General features: G+C 32.9%; 2 protein-coding genes across 2 annotated transcripts in view; one reads left to right on the top strand and one right to left on the bottom strand.

The window, feature by feature from the left end:
• LOC129758772 (protein henna-like) overlaps positions 1-9297 on the bottom strand; it is a 70276-nt gene extending 60979 nt beyond the window's left edge. The window contains exons 1-2 of the mRNA XM_055756388.1: positions 9162-9297; positions 6994-7218 (exon numbers count right to left, since the gene is read on the bottom strand). Coding sequence (XP_055612363.1) covers positions 6994-7103 — 110 coding nt within the window. The 5' untranslated portion in view covers positions 7104-7218; positions 9162-9297. The remainder of the gene's footprint in view (positions 1-6993; positions 7219-9161) is intronic.
• Positions 9298-19459: 10162 nt separating this feature from the next.
• The window catches only part of LOC129751814 (feline leukemia virus subgroup C receptor-related protein 2), a 117179-nt gene continuing 114593 nt past the window's right edge, over positions 19460-22045 (top strand). Inside the window, exon 1 of the mRNA XM_055747542.1 lies at positions 19460-20635. The gene's annotated coding sequence lies outside the window, so the exon portion shown is untranslated. The remainder of the gene's footprint in view (positions 20636-22045) is intronic.

Here is a 22045-nt window from a genome sequence, read left to right as displayed (position 1 = left end):
ATTTATGGAGAAAATATTCAATATGATTTTGAATTTTGTGTCTGCAATCCTCTTTTGTGTTCGGAACATTCACGTGCACTTTGCTTGTTCGGACAAATTCATCTCCCAATGTCACAACCACAAACGAGTATCTGTGTGTCATAAAATTTCCTTCACAGATTCTTCGCAGCCATCCAAGCTGAACCACTGAACACACTGACCACATATCACTTTACAATCTTCTGAAACTGAAACGGGAATGAGATCTCCGGTGATGCACAACACATTGACGTCCGGAGGAAGGTTACTTTTTTTTTATTCCGGGGATTCTAGGACTTCCGAAAGCAAACCGCAAGCAACAAACCCGACTTGTAGACTGAAGATGTCTGTTCCTCCCTTGCTGTTATCTCTGTGGCCCCAACTTTCGTTCGTCCGGTGGCTTAGTCCCTCGAATAACTAGCACCAATTATCACCTGAGTCGCGCAATTGCAGGCGACCGCAGTTTTGCCAGTGGCCATTAGAAATTAACTGAAAAGTACAAACACTTCATCCTCGTTGAGTTTTACTGCACTTTTTCAAGTGTAATGTCACGTTCGATTTTTGAATTGAGTTGTTTTGGCAAAGCCGACGACGATTTAAGGCTTAACGACGACGATAACCGATCCGATCGAATGCAAAACTCGGTCTGGCTGAGCCCATCGTCCATAAGATATTATTTCATACTCGATCGACCGGTAACTCGAGACCAAACCAGACGTAGGTAATTATCACGCGCAACCCTGAGCAAGTGTCACTACGAAACGAGTGAGAAACCGGGTATGATGCCTGCCTTAGTTGTCGTTGTCGTCGTTTGAAAAATCTATCCGAGCACCTTATCACGCGAAATTGCACAGATAAGCGACACCCGCACATACTTTGGTCCTCCTAACACTCTACAATGCTTAGAGGTGCTTCTTATCTTTGACGACAGTTAAGTAGTTGGTTTGCGACAGATGAGCCTTCAAGGTGACGGAAAAATACGATTTTACCGTGGAAGCTGTTCGAGCACAATCATTCACGGGCATGCAAACGCAGTTCAGATCTTTCTTTTTCCCCCGAAAAGTTTCGATTGAACTTGTCCGTCCCCCCAAAAAGAGACAAGTCTTCCACAAGCACCAACTCCGTCGATTGTCTTTTGGCAAGAAGTGAATGTTGAGACTACAAGTTGATTAAGTTGATTTTTTTATGGGTTGTTTTACCTGTGCTTTTGCTGCTGGCTGAGGCTATCTGTAACATTTCCAAATAAATACAATTGTACAACAACATCGAACGTTTTTCTTTTCGAATAATCCTCAGAATTTACCTGCCTGATGATGTTACATAAAGCTGTCAAAACCGTAAACAACTCTCACATGCATAAGAGGATACCGAAATTGATAGCTTCCGGAAATGAAGACACACATATTCACACGTTCACCACAGGGTGAAATGTGTTTGCGTTTGGCAAATGCACTTCCGATGTTAGCGAGTAGGAATTGTGACATTCTCAGGGCTTAGCGGTTTGAGACACCGGATAATAATTAATTTTACGCCTCTTTGTTTTCACTGAAAGTTGAATCAAATCATTTGAATTGGAGTTTTGAAGACTGAGGACCTACTTTAAAAAGCCTACTGTTTTTTTTTCAAAATTATTTTAATCATTTATCCTACATTAATCCGCTTTTTTTCTTTTTTTTTTTTCAAATTTCGTTTGAATCCAATGCAAGAAGAGATACAAACACCAGTTTACAATCAGCATTTCTAAATGGCTTGTTAGTTGATCGTTAAACGGATTATGTTGTCAATTAAGTGCAACGTGTGTTATCAATTTTCGGTTGTGTATAGAACCAGTTACTTGTCAATGCAATGAACCGATTAATATGTCATACAAGGCCAAAACACGTTCTCCGATGTTTTGATTGCTCTCAAAACTAGTAAATAGGTAGGTACCTGACAAAAAAAAACGAGAAACATGCTTCTACTTAAGTTGAAAGTCGTCGTTTTATCAGTGGAGGAAAATTTTGCACGTTGTCGTTAAACCGCCAGGGAATGGGTTAAGGTCGTTCGATGAACTGAAAGTGTGGGAAACGGGTTGTAAATAAGCATCGCGTGCCCTGAGGGAATCGACGCCATTTCATTCAACATCAACATTCGAAGTTGAGACCAGAAGTGAAAGATTATGCAATCGATCAATCATTTCAAGATTTATAGCAATTCGTGGCACCTGTTCGCACTATTTATGGGGTAATTCAGATATCAATGTTAGAATATGTGTTATTCGTTTTGCAGAAATAGACATAACTGACCAAATTGAAAAAATTGACAAGATTGGCATGAATGACAAAATTGACAAAATTAAAAAAAAAAATGACCAAAATGACCAAACTAAAAAAAAATGACAATATTTACGAAATTGACAATATTTACGAAATTGACAAAATTGAAAAAAAAAAATAAGATTGACAAAATTGACAAAATTGACAAAATTGACCAAATTGACAAAATTGACAAAATTGACAAAATTGACAAAATTGACAAAATTGACAAAATTGACAAAATTGACAAAATTGACAAAATTGACAAAATTGACAAAATTGACAAAATTGACAAAATTGACAAAATTGACAAAATTGACAAAATTGACAAAATTGACAAAATTGACAAAATTGACAAAATTGACAAAATTGACAAAATTGACAAAATTGACAATATTGACAAAATTGACAAAATTGACAAAATTGACAAAATTGACTAAATTGACAAAATTGACCAAATTGACAAAATTGACGAAATTGACAAAATTGACAAAATTGACAGAATTGACATAATTGACAAAATTGACAAAATTGACAAAATTGACAAAATTGACAAAATTGACAAAATTGACAAAATTGACAAAATTGACAAAATTGACAAAATTGACAAAATTGACAAAACTGACAAAATTGACAAAATTGACAAAATTGACAAAATTGACAAAATTGACGAAATTGACAAAATTGACAAAAATGACAAAATTTATAAAATATACAAAATTTACAAGATTTACAAATTGACAAAATTTTCAAAATTCACAAAATTGAAAAATTGACAAAATTGACAAAATTTACAAAAATTCGAAATTTCACAAAATTAACCAACTTAACAAAATTGACAAAATTGACAAAATTCACAAAATTGACAAAATTGACAAAATTGACAAAATCGACAAAATTGACAAAATTGAAAAAATTGACAAAATTGATAAAATTGACAAAATTGACAAAATTGACAAAATTGACAAAATTGACAAAATTGACAAAATTGACAAAATTCACAAAATTGACAAAATTGACAAAATTGACAAAATTGACAAAATTGACAAAATTGACAAAATTGACAAAATTGACAAAATTGACAAAATTGACAAAATTGACAAAATTGACAAAATTGACAAAATTGACAAAATTGACAAAATTGACAAAATTGACAAAATTGACAAAATTGACAAAATTGACAAAATTGACAAAATTGACAAAATTGACAAAATTGACAAAATTGACAAAATTGACAAAATTGACAAAATTGACAAAATTGACAAAATTGACAAAATTGACAAAATTGACAAAATTGACAAAATTGACAAAATTGACAAAATTGACAAAATTGACAAAATTGACAAAATTGACAAAATTGACAAAATTGACAAAATTGACAAAATTGACAAAATTGACAAAATTGACAAAATTGACAAAATTGACAAAATTGACAAAATTGACAAAATTGACAAAATTGACAAAATTGACAAAATTGACAAAATTGACAAAATTGACAAAATTGACAAAATTGACAAAATTGACAAAATTGACAAAATTGACAAAATTGACAAAATTGACAAAATTGACAAAATTGACAAAATTGACAAAATTGACAAAATTGACAAAATTGACAAAATTGACAAAATTGACAAAATTGACAAAATTGACAAAATTGACAAAATTGACAAAATTGACAAAATTGACAAAATTTACAAAATTTACAAAATTTACAAAATTTACAAAATTTACAAAATTTACAAAATTTTTAAAATTTACAAAATTTACAAAATTTACAAAATTTACAAAATTTACAAAATTTACAAAATTTACAAAATTTACAAAATTTACAAAATTTACAAAATTTACAAAATTTACAAAATTTACAAAATTTACAAAATTTACAAAATTTACAAAATTTACAAAATTTACAAAATTGACAAAATTTACAAAATTTACAAAATTTACAAAATTTACAAAATTTACAAAATTTACAAAATTTACAAAATTGACAAAATTTACAAAATTTACAAAATTGACAGATTTTACAAAATTTTCAAAATTAATAAAATTTTCAAAATTAACAAAATGCACAAAATTTAAAAAAATTTTAACTTTTATAAAATTTCAAAAATTTACTAAATTTACAAAATTTACAAAATTGACAAAATTTACAAATTTAACAAAATTTACAAAATTTTCAAAATTTACAAAATTTACAAAATTTACAAAATTGAAAAATTTACAAAATTTACAAAATTTACAAAATTTACAAATTTTACAAAATTTACAAAATTTTCAAAATTTACAAAATTTACAAAATTGACAAAATTTACAAAATTTACAAAATTAACAAAATTTACAAAATTTACAAAATTTACAAAATTTACAAAATTTACGAAATTTACAAAATTTACAAAATTTACAAAATTTACAAAATTTACAAAATTTACAAAATTTACAAAATTTACACAATTTACACAATTTACACAATTTACACAATTTACAAAATTTACAAAATTTACAAAATTTGCAAAGTTTTCAAAATGTGCAAAATTTACAAAATTGACAAAATTTACAAAAATTACAAAATTTCAAAAATTCGCAAAATTAACAAATTTGACAAAATTTCAAAATTTACAAAATTGACAAAATTCACAAAATTTACAAAATTTATAAAATTTACAAAATTGACAAAATTTACAAAATTTACAAAATTTACAAAATTTACAAAATTTACAAAATTTACAAAATTTACAAAATTTACAAAATTTACAAAATTTACAAAATTTACAAAATTTACAAAATTTACAAAATTTACAAAATTTACAAAATTTACAAAATTTACAAAATTTACAAAATTTACAAAATTTACAAAATTTACAAAATTTACAAAATTTACAAAATTTACAAAATTTACAAAATTTACAAAATTTACAAAATTTACAAAATTTACAAAATTTACAAAGTTTACAAAATTTACAAAATTGACAAAATTGATAAAATTAATAAAATTTACAAATTTTGCAAAATTTACTAAATTTACAAAATTTACAAAATTTACAAAATTTACAAAATTTACAAAATTTACAAAATTTACAAAATTTACAAAATTTACAAAATTTACAAAATTTACAAAATTTACAAAATTTACGAAATTTACAAAATTTACAAAATTTACAAAATTTACAAAATTTACAAAATTTACAAAATTTACAAAATTTACAAAATTTACAAAATTTACAAATTTTACAAAATTTACAAAATTTACAAAATTTACAAAATTGACAAAATTTACAAAATTTACAAAATTTACAAAATTTACAAAATTTACAAAATTTACGAAATTTACAAAATTTACAAAATTTACAAAATTTACAAAATTTACAAAATTTACAAAATTTACAAAATTTACAAAATTTACAAAATTTACAAAATTTACAAAATTTACAAAATTTACAAAATTTACAAAATTTACAAAATTTACAAAATTTACAAAATTTACAAAATTTACAAAATTGACAAAATTTACAAAATTTTCAAAATTTACAAAATTTACAAAATTTACAAAATTTACAACATTTACAAAATTTACAAAATTTACAAAATTGACAAAATTTACAAAATTGACAAAATTTACCAGATTAACAAAATTGACAAAATTTACAAAATTTACAAAGTTCACAAATTTTACAAAATTTCCAAAATTCAAAATTTCAGATTTTCAAAATTGACAAAATTGACAAAATTGACAAAATTGCAAAAATTGACAAAATTTACAAAATTTACAAATTTTACAAAATTTAAACAATTTATAAAATTTTCAAAAATGACAAAATTGACAAAATTTTCCAAATTTAACACAAAAAAATTGAAAAAATTAACAAAATTGAGAAAACTGACAAAATTGACAAAATTGACAAAATTGACAAAATTGACAAAATTGACAAAATTGACAAAATTGACAAAATTGACAAAATTGACAAAATTGACAAATTGATAAAATTGATAAAATTTATAAATATTAAAAAATTGACAAAATTGACAAAAACTGAAAAAAATTTCAAAATTGGCAAAGTTTTCAAAACTTATACGGACATAAATTTTCTAGCTTGGAGGGTTTAAAGAGTCACTTCACGTGTCTCTACGGGCTTTTTTTTCTATTGTAAAAAGCACTATTTTTTAAATATTTTCCTAAGCAGAACAATGAGAAGGAAAACGAAAAAGCAAGATTTCTCCCCCAAATATGAGAACGAAAATTCGGTGCATCTTTTATTTTAGTAGTAATACAGAGTAAAATGAAGGTTTCGACCAGACCTCAATTTCCAGATTTATAATAGATGTCGATAATCTATTAAAAACAACAACACAGTATGAATTCACTCCCATACAGTCCAACCGTCAACAGTGTTTAGAAACAAGTTTTTTTTTTATCTCTCATATAACAGGTTGAACAGCAAAGATAGACTACCGTCAGGCGTTTAATTTTCAAGCACAACCCCGAAACGTGCGAGTAAGTTATTTTTTCGGTTACGCTCGTCGAAGCAAATCATTTCAATTGGTACCTGGACATTCTTCACTTTCGAATAATTTTCAATAAATTGTCCCCTTAAATGAGGTGCGGGTGACGAAAATTAATCACAACTATTTTTGCACAATTAATTTAATTGGATAAATTAAAAATCAATAACCCGGTACTCACCTTAGGCGATCGCGCCGGCGCTGGTAGGACTCATGGTCGCTTTGCAGCCGCCTCAGAATCTCCCGGTAGATTTGAAGTTTCTGGCTAAACTCCGCAAACTCGATCAGCATTTTGAGCCGTTAATTTTTTTTTTCAATCGGATGGTCTTCCACTGTGTTAATCACTTTGTGCTCTTGCTGCTTCGCTTGGTCTTAAACTAGTTTTGGTCGTTGAAGTTGTCATTTCCTGTTGATTTCAAAGAACAGATGAAGCACTTTTATCGAAAAACTTTAACAAAATCGAAGCACTAAGAACCTTTCTAGTTTTAAAAAGGAAAGCGAAACTTCAGGAGCTAATTTTCTGCTGTCCACTTGTTGAGATCCATTGTTGTTGTGATTACGAACATTTCCTCACGTATGGCATACTTTGATTGATTCTTTATCGGGTTGCTGTGTTTCTACTCAATGAATCGTGGACATGACGTTTTATTGCTGTTGGGCTGTCAAAACGTTCGGTTGCGCCTGATTTATGGAACAATTAACAGACATTGGTTTCTGACATTATTGCTTGCATTCAGCATTGTTTTCTTCTTTCTTTGGGTGTGCTTCTCGAGGGGGTAACTGTTGGTGGTCTAAACTCCTATTACTAGCGCAAGTACCTACTGCTGGGAGTGTAAAAAAGAAGCACTAAACGCGAAGACGCTTTGCTAAGCTTGGCTTGAAACCAAACGACATCATCGAGGAACTGAAAAAAATATGCTAACATACTACAAGATGAAAATCTAGGTTATATGATGTAGGTACACAGTTTGTTTTTTTTTTCCAGCGATCTCGTTAATTCATCCGCTCAAGATCGTAGCGGATGGTTTTTAGGGGTCACTGTCTGGAATTAAACTCATTGCCAATAAAATATGTTTAACACTTCGAAGTTATGTTGTTGTTGGCAATTTACATCATCATTACTTCACATAAAAAGTATTATGTTCGATCAGTTTTGTTGTATGTATTAGATAAATTAATTTCACAGCTGATCCAAGACGTAGAAAAACTGTTTAGTATGGTTCATCTTCTTTTCTGTCAAACAAACTGTACGTTGTTTACACTCAATTTAACAAATGACTGAATATTGAATAAAAATCGGGTTATTTCTGCGGTTTAACAATTTGGCTTTAAAATCTTATTCACACTTTTAATATTATGTTTGTGTTTTACTTATAGCTGAAATCAACTATAAAGTTGATAATCAACGTTTCGAAAACTTCGGTTAAACCACATTAAACTTTACGGTTCATTTCTAGCACTGTTTTAGTTAGCGAACCTATATCAATTATGGAACCACACATCGTCACTCGGAACACAATTTCCTATTTTGCCATTGTGTGGCATTCTTTCTTCCTGTTCTCAAACTGATCACGTTATGAACCTGTAAATTTGCCTATCCGTCAACCTTGTCAACAAACACAGAAATAAAAAACAAAACAACATTTACCCCAAAGGTTGTTTGCAGACGCTATCTTCCACTGTTCGGGACATGAGCCGCGCGACCGTTTGGGTATCAGAAATACAACTGAGGAGCAGGCCGAGCGTCTTCGAACCCAGTAGGCCATCCGCCGAAAACCCAAGTGGGTATCTACACTACACACACTTCAACGAAATTCTATCCAGTTAAGTTAACAGCAGCAGTTTTGCGACAGTGAAAGTAGTAGGTAGTAGATAAACAAAACCGAGAAAAAAAAACAGTACACTGCTTCTTCACTGGCCTACCTTATACTGTATACTTTGCCCACTTTTTTGGAAGGTTTATTAGTGTCACACGAAGCGGCCGCCAATCTCGCAAACTTGGTAGCCAATAAGCACTGAATTTCGCTCGATTTTTGGTTCGATCGATCGATTCCAATGCTTACTCGATCCATCCGCCGATCAGCACCCAGCAGGCCACGCTCGATTACACCTCACAAAACTCTTGGAAATCTCGGTAGGCTTTGCACTGACAAAACGTTTTCAAACAGAAGCTCGACGACGACGACGGATCGCGCTAAATTTTCCGCGCCTGCTGCCACCAAATGACTAACTCGAATTCAGATGGATGCATCGAGGAGGCACGTTCCTTCCAAATACTTGAACGGATTTTTCTGGTGGGTTTGTTTGAAGGAAGGCAATATGGTTTGTGGTTGGTGGAATAAGAGCAACCTCGACCGACGAAGAATAAGTTTTCGCCACTTGTCCGCCACCCGTCACTTAACTAAACGTGTAATTAAAGAAGCGATGAGGGGGAAAATGAAGTGCAACAAACAGCACAAAACACTTGCTCGCTGGCTGAAAATCCTAGACTGTGGCAGATTTTCTCACATCACTCCCCTATCTCGGCTTCACGAGACGATGATAGGTATGTAGCTAGGTGGGTCTGACTTTGAAACTGGACGGGCCGAACAAATGACGGAGATTGTTGTTGGTCCGAGCAGGCTATGATAAAATAATTGCGCACCATTACCGTACACCAGATGACTTTCCTACAAAAAAACAGTAGAACAATACCGGTCGCAGTTCTAGATGTCAAAAAGAAAATCTAGCCTACTGGTTCACACTGATTAATTCACAATTTATCTTTCGTTTAATTCTCGCCTTTCCCAATACTCCAAGGCCAACTTTGTCGGTTACAAATTCCCCGATCTGCCTTTCGTTTTTATTTTGAAACATTCGATTGCTCGGGTCGCATCGTGAGAGCGTTTCGGAGATGTTATAGTTACTTAAAACTACTAGAAAACAATAACATCGGTTAATTCAGACCGGTAAAATTGATAAACCGGTAGAGATTGGAGGGCACCTGTTAGTTAGGAGGAGTAAATAAAGTGAGAGCATGCCCAGCCCAACCCAACCCTAACTAAGGGCACCAAAGTCCAATACTTTTTCACACCGACGTTTCAGATTGTTTTGGCAATTAAAAAAGGCTTTTGACTGTGTAGGTTGAGGGAAGCTTTGCTTCCAGTGTTGTTAGGACTGTTTGTCTTAACTGAGTTGATTACTGCATTACAACGTCAGGGAACATGAATAATTAGACAGGAAATAATTCAACACATGGAAAAACGTAACTAGTAAGTTGAAACTTGAAGCTACTGGGAATAATAATAATAATAGTAATAAAAAACTAATTATTCTATTCAAGGTCCAGATAAATTTTAACTGAGAATCAGAATTCAGATTCAGAATTTATACTTAGAACTCAGATTCAAATTATTTTTTGATATCTTGGAAATTTTACTTGTATTTGTCATTTTTGCAATCATTTCCATATAAGAAATTCCCGTCATGTTTACCATTATTGTCTTTTTTAAACTATTTTTGATTTTTGTAATTTGAAAACTTTAGTGATTCTATTACATATTTTCATTATTGTGTTTTTTATGATTTTTGCTACTTTTTTTCATTGTTTCCAAAATTGTATTTTTTTATTTAAATCTGTTTGCCAAATATGACAAGTTATCCAAATATTTTTTGTTTGTAATTTTAAAAATTCAGGAAATTTTGACAATTTTGTCAATTTTGACAATTTCAACAGTTTTGACAATTTTGACAGTTTTGACATTTTTGACATTTTTGCCAATTTTGACAATTTTGACCATTTTGACCATTTTGACCATTTTGACCATTTTGATAATTTGACAATTTTGACAATTTTGACAATTTTGACAATTTTGACAATTTTGACAATTTTGACAATTTTGACAATTTTGACAATTTTGACAATTTTGACAATTTTGACAATTTTGACAATTTTGACAATTTTGAAAATTTTGACAATTTTGACAATTTTGACAATTTTGACAATTTTGACAATTCTGACAATTTTGACAATTTTGACAATTTTGACAATTTTGACAATTTTGACAATTTTGACAATTTTGACAATTTCGACAATTTTGACAATTTTGACAATTTTGACAATTTTGACAATTTTGACAATTTTGACAATTTTGACAATTTTGACAATTTTGACAATTTTGACAATTTTGACAATTTTGACAATTTTGACAATTTTGAAAATTTAGTCAATTTCGACAATTTTGACAATTTTGACAATTTTGAAAATTTTGAAAATTTTGACAATTTTGACAATTTTGACAATTTTGACAATTTTGACAATTTTGACAATTTTGACAATTTTGACAATTTTAACAATTTTGACAATTTTGACAAATTTGACAATTTTGACAATTTTCGCAATTTTGACAATTTTGACAATTTTGAAAATTTTGACAATTTTGACAATTTTGACAATTTTGACAATTTTGACAATTTTGACAATTTTGACAATTTTGACAATTTTGACAATTTTGACAATTTTGACAATTTTGACATTTTTGACAATTTTGACAATTTTGACAATTTTGACAATTTTGACAATTTTGACAATTTTGACAATTTTGACAATTTTGACAATTTTGACAATTTTGACAATTTTGACAATTTTGACAATTTTGACAATTTTGACAATTTTGACAATTTTGACAATTTTGACAATTTTGACAATTTTGACAATTTTGACAATTTTGACAATTTTGACAATTTTGACAATTTTGACAATTTTGACAATTTTGACAATTTTGACAATTTTGACAATTTTGACAATTTTGACAATTTTGACAATTTTGACAATTTTGACAATTTTGACAATTTTGACAATTTTGACAATTTTGACAATTTTGACAATTTTGACAATTTTGACAATTTTGACAATTTTGACAATTTTGACAATTTTGACAATTTTGACAATTTTGACAATTTTGACAATTTTGACAATTTTGACAATTTTGACAATTTTGACAATTTTGACAATTTTGACAATTTTGACAATTTTGACAATTTTGACAATTTTGACAATTTTGACAATTTTGACAATTTTGACAATTTTGACAATTTTGACAATTTTGACAATTTTGACAATTTTGACAATTTTGACAATTTTGACAATTTTGACAATTTTGACAATTTTGACAATTTTGATAATTTTGACAATTTTGACAATTTTGACAATTTTGACAATTTTGACAATTTTGACAATTTTGACAATTTTGACAATTTTGACAATTTTGACAATTTTGACAATTTTGACAATTTTGACAATTTTGACAATTTTGACAATTTTGACAATTTTGACAATTTTGACAATTTTGACAATTTTGACAATTTTGACAATTTTGACAATTTTGACAATTTTGACAATTTTGACAATTTTGACAATTTTGACAATTTTGACAATTTTGACAATTTTGACAATTTTGACAATTTTGACAATTTTGACAATTTTGACAATTTTGACAATTTTGACAATTTTGACAATTTTGACAATTTTGACAATTTTGACAATTTTGACAATTTTGACAATTTTGACAATTTTGACAATTTTGACAATTTTGACAATTTTGACAATTTTGACAATTTTGACAATTTTGACAAATTTGACAATTTTGACAAATTTGACAATTTTGACAATTTTGACAATTTTGACAATTTTGACAATTTTGACAATTTTGACAATTTTGACAATTTTGACAATTTTGACAATTTTGACAATTTTGACAATTTTGAAAATTTAGTCAATTTCGACAATTTTGACAATTTTGACAATTTTGACAATTTTGACAATTTTGACAATTTTGACAATTTTGACAATTTTGACAATTTTGACAATTTTGACAATTTTGACAATTTTGACAATTTTGACAATTTTGACAATTTTGACAATTTTGACAATTTTGACAATTTTGACAATTTTGACAATTTTGACAATTTTGACAATTTTGACAATTTTGACAATTTTGACAATTTTGACAATTTTGACAATTTTGACAATTTTGACAATTTTGACAATTTTGACAATTTTGACAATTTTGACAATTTTGACAATTTTGACAATTTTGACAATTTTGACAGTTTTGACAATTTTGACGGTTTTGACAATATTAAAAATATTGACAATTTTGACAATTTTGACAATTTTGACAATTTTGACAATTTTGACAATTTTGACAATTTTGACAATTTTGACAATTTTGACAATTTTGACAATTCTGACAATTTTGACAATTTTGACAATTTCGACAATTTTGACAATTTTGACAATTTTGACAATTTTGACAATTTTGACAATTTTGACAATTTTGACAATTTTGACAATTTTGACAATTTTGACAATTTTGACAATTTTGTAAATTTTAACAATTTTAACAATTTTGACAGTTTTGATATTTTTTACCATCCTGACATTTTCATTATTTCGGGAAATCTTTTAATTTTGTCAGTTTTGTCTCTTTTATAACATTTGTCTATTTCGTTTATTTTTTCATTTCAAGTTTGTGATTTTTTAACAGTTTTTGCCATCAAATGTCGTTTAAATAATTGAAAACAGTCAACATAAACAAATTTTCAGAGTCGAATGTTCTTGTTTTCTTTTTCTTTTTATTTCAGAATCACTTGATCATCTGATTGGTAATTCACTAGAAATGCGTATGATTGCATCACCTGAGAAGCCGTTGATTGATGCATTAGCCTCCATTTGGAATCGGTACTACTGTTGGCTGATAGATCACCTCTTTTGCGGTTTACCAATCCGTAAATGGTGCGTTGCATTGCTCAACACAGTCCAACACAGCTGGTGAAAAGGACCATAAACCATGGCTGAACAGATTCCAGTGAAGAAGATAAAAAAAAACCTACGAAAGACCAAATGCAATCAGCACTGTTTGTTACTGGTACGAAAAATGAAGCCTATGAAAACCACACACGCAGTAAGCGATGACTTTTTCCTTCTTCTGAGTAGGCCCAGCCAGCAGCAGCTAGTGGGCAAACATAACGACCATTTTTCAAATGTTCACAGCCCAACGAGCCATTTATTAAACGCGGCATTTAGTAGCAGTAGGCCATAATTGCCCCCATACATACCGACACGTGACTAGGAGGCGTGGGAAAATCGTTTGTGGTTTTCCCGCTTTCTTTTGGTAAGTTGGGTTTGTTGTTATGTTTGTTTGGTGGTTTCGTGCACGCATTTCATGGCCTGCTTGCTTTCTCTGCTGATTGTTACAATGTAACTGTCGGTTGCGACTATTGTTGAGACATTAGCAGGCCGATTGCTTTCGAAATTAGTGTTTTGTTTACCTTTTTAATTTAGCAATGTGTTTTTAGGTGCAAAAGATACTGTCGCTCATATGAAAAGGCACTTAGTTCTTTACTACGTTATTGAAGATAATAAAGGTGTATTCCTTAACAAATATTCATAACAAATTCCTCCATCAATGTAATTGAGTGATCTTTTTTTTTTTTCAGGGAATACGATTTATTGGCGGCAATCGTATTGGCCATCACCCACTTACTCGAAGTCGTCGTCGAGACGCGGAAAAACGAACAAATATAAATCAAACATGCTTATCGTGCGATTAACAATCTTTCCGAAGAGGACAGCCATAAAATTGGTGGAAGGATTTGGAGCGCCACCACCCGAGGAATTCCAATGAATGGGTAAAGTTTGTCTTTATTTTCCCATATAATTTCCCCACTCTCAATCCTTACAGTAAAGGAATCTGTTGCCTGCATGTTTTATGATACTCTCAGCTCTTATGCTGGATAATGTTTAGCTTCTTCATACGCTGCTTGATCATTGCAGATAAAAGGCAAAAAGAGCCAGGGACAATCCGTCTTTCGTCTTTCGAAGGCGATGGCGCGTATAAAAATAGACCAGCAGATATCCTTCGTTTGGCCGACAAAAAAAATCCCCATCATCGCTCCGTGGTTTATATTTAAGACGAAGCCCAAAAGTAAACAGAAAAATATCTTCTCCTTCATCTGTCTATAAATGTTCAATGGAAGCAGATTGAAAGAAAGAAAGCACAGCGAGAGGAAGCGTCATTTTGGTTGCGTTGCTCTCGATTTCGATAACTTGCTGCTTCAGACATCCAGGCGGCAGGAGAAGCTAACGAAGATGATGGCTCAACGGAGCTTTGCAAGGGGTAGGTTTTTTGTGGAGCACGTGATTTTCGGAAAGCCATGCTGGCTGGTCAGGAATGTAACGGGCGAAAAGCGACACAAGCGAGCAGAATATAAACAACGTTGAGCACGACGTCGACGATGAGCATAAACGGTTCGAACATTAGCCGAAGATTTCATCTCGGAAAACCGTCATCACGAGAGAGAGATGCTGCTAACTTGTGCGCATGGCGCCGTTCATGTTGTTTTTTGTGTTTTCCAAATGTGGGGATGTCAATGCACATCGAATAATTTTCCTCCGTTCTGGCTATTTCATATCATTCTTACTTACATTTGGAAATTATATTTTAAATTATGTTTGAATTACAAGGATTTTTCAAATTGTCAAGTCTAATTTTGCCTTTACCGCGAGTTATGAATTTAAAGCAATACACAATATAGGTATTTGGACATCAATTTGATACAAACAAAATTTAACCTTGGAAAGGTAAAGTTTTTTTAAAAATATGATTGAGCTTGATCTACGTTTTGCGACAACGCTAGAAGGGTGAATATTGAAAATCGCGAACAAAACTAAACTAATCGCGAATAAGACAAAGCACAGCCTTGACAACCTTTTAAGTGCTTTTAATATAACTTTACTATACCGAAAGAAAAGGGACAATGCAGTTTGTGGGATAAAATACCTACATGATAGTTTGAATGATGTTCCTGAACCTATTAAACTTTTTGATCTGAATTAGGACCAGTGTAAGAATCAGGAAAAGGGTCATGATTATTGTTATGATCAAAATTAGGAAAATATTGGGACTAAGCTCAGGATCAGGACAAGTGTAAGGATCATCTTTGGGGGAATCTCAGGAAATTAATTTGAATCAGAATTAGAATAAAGATCAGAATCACAATCAGTAAAAGGATTTTGAACCAGATCCTGACCAGATCGAGGATAAGCGTCAAAATCTGGATTACGATCAGAATCAGGAAAACGATCAGAACTAGAATTCGGATATAGATCCGATCAGGATCAGGATCATGATATGAACAAGAATTTAGTTCAGTTATTGGATTAGGATCAGAATCATAATCTGGTTCAGTATCAGGATAAAGATCAGTTTAATATCAGCTAAAGATTCAGATTCAAACCAAGTAGTTATAAGATATGAATTAGAATAAGTATCTGGAATAAGATTGGTCGATCATGGATCGATCATTGGAAGATCGATTTTTAAACTAAGATTTCCAATTTTTTGGATCGATTCATTAGCATGAAGAGAATCGATTAGATTGGTTGTTTTTCGATTTAACCTTTGGATTCTTTTTCTTGCTGAGTCGAGATATAGAGAGCATATTTTGAATTTTGATTTAATGTCAAAAAGTGCCATCTAGTAAAAGCTTGTCAGATTGACCGGTTTTACCCGGACTTTCCTGAATATGCAATTTGCAAAATTTGGGAAAGGTATGTAAATGTATGTAATTGTCCAGATTTCGCTGAGGATCGGGATAAGTATTAGGGTAAAGATTAGTTGACGGATCAGGATAAGGATCAGTATCTACCAAGATCAGAATGTGAATAGAAATGAGGATCAGGATAAGGATCAGGATAAGGATCAGGATAAGAATCAGGATAATGATCAGGATAAGGATCAGGATAAGAATCAGGATAAGGATCAGAATAAGGATCAGAATAAGGATCAGGATTAGGATCAGGATAAGGATCAGGAAAATGATCAGGATAAGGATCAGGATAAGGATCAGGATAAGGATCGGGATAAGGATCAGGATAAGGATCAGGATAAGGATCAGGTTAAGGAGCAGGATAAGGATCAGGATAAGGATCAGGATAAGGATCAGGATAAGGATCAGGATAAGGATCAGGATAAGGATCAGGATAAGGATCAGGATAAGGATCAGGATAAGGATCAGGATAAGGATCAGGATAAGGATCAGGATAAGGATCAGGATGAGGATCAGGATAAGGATCAGGATAAGGATCAGGATAAGGATCAGGATAAGGATCAGGATAAGGATCAGGATAAGGATCAGGATAAGGATCAGGATAAGGATCAGGATAAGGATCAGGATAAGGATCAGGATAAGGATCAGGATAAGGATCAGGATAAGGATCAGGATAAGGATCAAGATAAGGATCAGGATAAGGATCAGGATAAGGATATGGATCAGGATAAGGATCAGGATAAGGATCAGTTTCTATGAAGATCTCAATGTGGATCGATATAAAGATCAGGATAAGGATCAGGATAAGGATCAGGATTTGGATCAGGATAAGGATCAGGATAAGGATCAGGATAAGGATCAGGATAAGGATCAGGATAAGGATCGGGATAAAGATCAAGACAAGGATCAGGATAAGGATCAGGATAAGGATCAGGATAAGGATCAGGATAAGGATCAGGATAAGGATCAGGATAAGGATCGGGATCAGGGTCAGGATAAGGATCAGGATAAGGATCAGGATAAGGATCAGGATAAGGAGCAGGATAAGGATCAGGATAAGGATCAGGATAAGGATCAGGATAAGGATCAGGATAAGGAGCAGGATAAGGATCAGGATAAGGATCAGGATAAGGATCAGGATAAGGATCAGGATAAGGATCAGGATAAGGAACAGGATAAGGATCAGGATAAGGATCAGGATAAGGATCAGGATAAGGATCGGGATCAGGGTCAGGATAAGGATCAGGATAAGGATCAGGATAAGGATCAGGATAAGGAGCAGGATAAGGATCAGGATAAGGATCAGGATAAGGATCAGGATAAGAATCAGGATAAGGATCAGGATAAGGATCAGGATAAGGATCAGGATAAGGATCAGGATAAGGATCAGGATAAGGATCAGGATAAGGATCAGGATAAGGATCAGGATAAGGATCAGGATAAGGATCAGGATAAGGATCAGGATAAGGATCAGGATAAGGATCAGAATAAGGATCAGAATAAGGATCAGGATAAGGATCAGGATAAGGATCAGGATAAGGATCAGAATAAGGATCAGGATAAGGATCAGGATAAGGATCAGGATAAGGATCAGGATAAGGATAAGGATAAGGATCAAGATGATCAGGATAATGATGCGAAGGAAGATTTGGATAAAAGACGATAAAGATCTGAATGAGGATCATGAAAGAGATCAGAATAAAGATCAAGATAACCATAACGATTATGATCAGAGTAAGTACTGATCCTCTTACTGGATCGAGATCAGGACCAGGCATCCGAGTATCTAGATCTTGATTTGGATGAGCCTCAATATTTGAGTATAAAAAACAATCTGGATCAGGACACCCATTAGAATCAAGATACGGGTCAGAATGAGAATCTGAAACAAAAACCAAATCAGGATAAAGATTACGATCATGATCATGATCAGAACGAGAATGAGAATCACAGTCATGATCAGAATCACAACCAAAATTCATGGCACATTTTTTTAGCATCAGGACCTGGATAAGGATATGAATCTGGATTATGATCATGATCATGATCAGCATGAGAATCATGATCAGAATCTTATATTTGTTTTGAATTTTGATAAGGATACGAAACTGGATCTTGATCATGATCATGATCAGAATGAGGATTGCAATCAGGATGAGGATCAGAGTCAGAATCAGAATTCATCCCTCATTTTTAAGGATCAGGATTAGGATAAGTATCTAGATTTAACGACACACCATTTCATGGCTAACATAAGAAAAATTTTAACTATTTTTTTCTAAACTTTGAAAAAAAATTTATAAACAAATTTGTAGAACTTATAGGTGGCTTATCTTTCCTGGAACTAAACTCCGCAGCAATCGATGCAAATTTGGGTGAATTTAAGTGAAAAGTTAATCACAATCATGTCGGAATGGAACTGGATTTGGAAGCGCAGATTACAGGCAACTTTTGCTGATTGTTTGCTTTGATTTGGCTTTCCGTGGAAAAAGACGGAATTGGCTTAGAAAGCGCAGATGTTTAAGGCTGCTTCTGCTGATGTTGCTGACGTTGTATTTTGTAAAAAGAAATTAGCGTTTAAATTTGAATTTAAAAATTGTTGATAAATTTTTCACACTCTCTAAGATATTTCTTAAACCACCCTAGCCGCATAGTAGCGATAGTATTCATACAAGTAAAGTCAGCACCGAATAGCTCTCAGTTTGCAATTCTAAATTCCTATTCTGAGAGACAGTTCCTTTCCTGTTTTGGATATTTGGATCACAGACCAGCTTCAGTTGAACCGAAGCTTTGATTTTCCCAAAAACACTACTCTTGCTATAGGACTCTCTGGATGTCAGCGTCTGCTGCTTGTTTATATTCGGCCCCCCTTTTCGAATAGGTTGAATTTTAGCTGTTAGTGCGACTGGTGCGGTATCTTTCAGGCGTTTACAAGCATCGCGTGGCCTAGTGATGCACCTATTCTGTGATCAATTTGTATAAGATAGTAGTGAAATGTTGAAATTCTGCATAGAACATCGACCGTTGCAGTAGGCTGTTGTAGTCATCGATTGCCAATTCTGTCAAGCCAACAGATTCTAAACATAGAGTTCGGGAGCCAAAAATAGCACCCACGTGAAATTTTTATGTCAGTTTGTCTCGAACACAAAACGAGATTCTTGCAAAACGCGAGCAAGAGAGAATTGGTTGGAGTTTGCGAGTTCGGCTGTTGGGTGAGATTGTGGGGTCACAACATTGCCAGGCAGCTAGCAACACTGCCTTCTACCGACCGAGTCTGATAAGAAGGCAAATAGCGCCCAAAACATTCGCCCATGCACCTCACCGGAGATCGGACGTGTTTTTGCACGTGCTATCGCACCCCGTTTGTTTCCAGCATCCAGAGTCCAGCATCGTCATCGTCGTCGTCGTACGCCGCGCACCAGGTTCAGGATTGGCAATCGTAAGAGACCACCTGCCAGCCAAACCATCATCCGAGGGTTCCCCCGGGCTGTGTCGCGCGAAACTATCGGCCGCTCATTCGCGTTTCAACCGTCAACCGTTTAAGGTGCACGTTCTTTTTCGCACAATTCGATCGCAGCACTGTGCTTGTTGTGTTTTGTATTTTGTTTCGGTTTGGCACATCTGCACTGGTGATGCATTTTAAAGGCATTTTAAATTTCTACAACTAATCGTAGAAGGCTTCTGTTAAACGTTCGAAGCCCTCATCATTGGGACGTGCTCTAGCAAGCGCCTACTTGGATACGCGGAATTCACCTGATTCTAGTAGTGTACTGATGATGATTGCTCCAATGAAACGCAATCGGTGCTGTTAAAGTTTATACTGTTGATGAGATAAGCATTTAAAGTGGTTGTTTTGTTAAAAAGAAAAAGAGTAACGCACGATAGGTTTTAAGAGTGTCTGCGATTATCTCAAACGTCGTGTATTGACATTGTTGTCAAGTGTTGCTCCATCAGTGGTCAGTGTAAAACAATTGCTTCTAGTGTATGTTCTTCAACGGGGAAAATTATTCGATTATTTGCTAAGCGATAACGATACAGTTAAGCAACCCACCTACCTGTCCCAAAAGCTTTTGTGAACGTGAAAGAAATTATGTGCTCAGTGTGTAATTCTTCGAACAATGCACTAATACAGCAATTGATAAAATAGAAGCGCGGCGATTGAAATCTGGCGGTCGAGTGTAAACAACAACGGATTACAGTTCGGTCAAGCAGAGCGGCGAGCCACAACAAATGTAAGCGCTTGATTATTATTATATCGTTTTGTTTCCGCTGCAAGCATTGCAATGCATTATGTGATACACGGATTGTTGAGAATTATGATGGAAATTGCAATAGTATATTCTAGAGAGAGACCGATAACCGCTTTATATTTTTCGTTGCGATTTTGCTGGAAATCCCCTACTCTAGCTAGACTAACCTCGACCGCTGAATGAATGTTGAATCCCCTTGACTTGACGTTAACCGGTTTTGATGTACGTGGCTTGGAAGTAATTAAAAATACAAACCCCGACTGTCGGAATTATTTCTTTCGGCAAAGCTTTCGGACACACATTAGGCGCTGTCGATGACCTCAGGGCAAACTTCGCAACGGGTTGTGTTACATAAATCGTTGTTCTGGCGTTTGTTTTGATTGGAAGGATATCTGTTCATAAATTCTTTCGGTAAAATGTAAATTGGACAAATTCTAAGAGAATATAATAGCAAAAGTCCCTTTTTCTAAAAGGTTTCCTTACTCATGCGTTACGGATCGAAGCAATTGTACCCAGATAGTTGGAATTAATGAGGAGTGGAATCAAAGCAATCGAGAGATTCCCTTTAATTCAACCACGGTATGAAAAAAGTTCAGATATCGGTGTTTCGATAACTACTTACTTTGTTCTTCAGTGAGCGTTTTCAATCGAAAACAATCATTGAATAAGATAATAAGTTGCTATCAAAATACCGGTATCTGAACTTTTCTCATACCGTGGCTGAATTAAAGGGAATCTCTCGATTGCTTTGATTCAGTAGAGATATTCAACCAAGTAGGCTCATATAACACATAATAGAGTTATGGGGGTTGCTCTATCTAACGTTATTGAATACACTCACCGGAAAAAAGGCTCGATGGATTGGACGTACATAGGTTGAATCCAAGACTATTCCTTTTTATGCTACCAAGCGCCCTCAGCGCATAAGATACTCTTTCAGAATATAAAAACAGTCTTCACCATAGGAAATGTGCCCGCTATTTAACTCGATACTGACTTGCATTGATTAATCGCAAACGACTTCCATTCTGTTCCTTGACCTGTGCTCAGTGTATGGCCAGGCCGTAAAAAGGAACTTTCCTATTATTAGTAACAATACTTTAAAAAGTGATGTGATTATTCGTTGAAAGTTGGAATCAGTTCTGCTGCAAACTCTGTACAAAGTACTAAAAATAGAGTTTTGGAAATTACTTTTGCTCTAACGCTGTAGGAAGTACGCGTTATCTGCATATGTGAGTTCAGCTGTTCGAGAATTTGTTGCATTCCAGGCTTGAGATTTAAGTAAAAATTTAAGTAGAGATTTATTGTCATCTCTTTCATAACTCTTAAAGGAGGTAGCTACGTGTCTACAGATGAAAGTTGCATCATTAACAGAACTACTTAATAATACAT

Source organism: Uranotaenia lowii, chromosome 3 (assembly GCF_029784155.1).
Source record: "Uranotaenia lowii strain MFRU-FL chromosome 3, ASM2978415v1, whole genome shotgun sequence".
Classification (NCBI taxonomy): domain Eukaryota; kingdom Metazoa; phylum Arthropoda; class Insecta; order Diptera; family Culicidae; genus Uranotaenia; species Uranotaenia lowii.
Note: the sequence above shows the minus strand (reverse complement) of the source record. Positions and strands in the feature narration are given on the sequence as shown.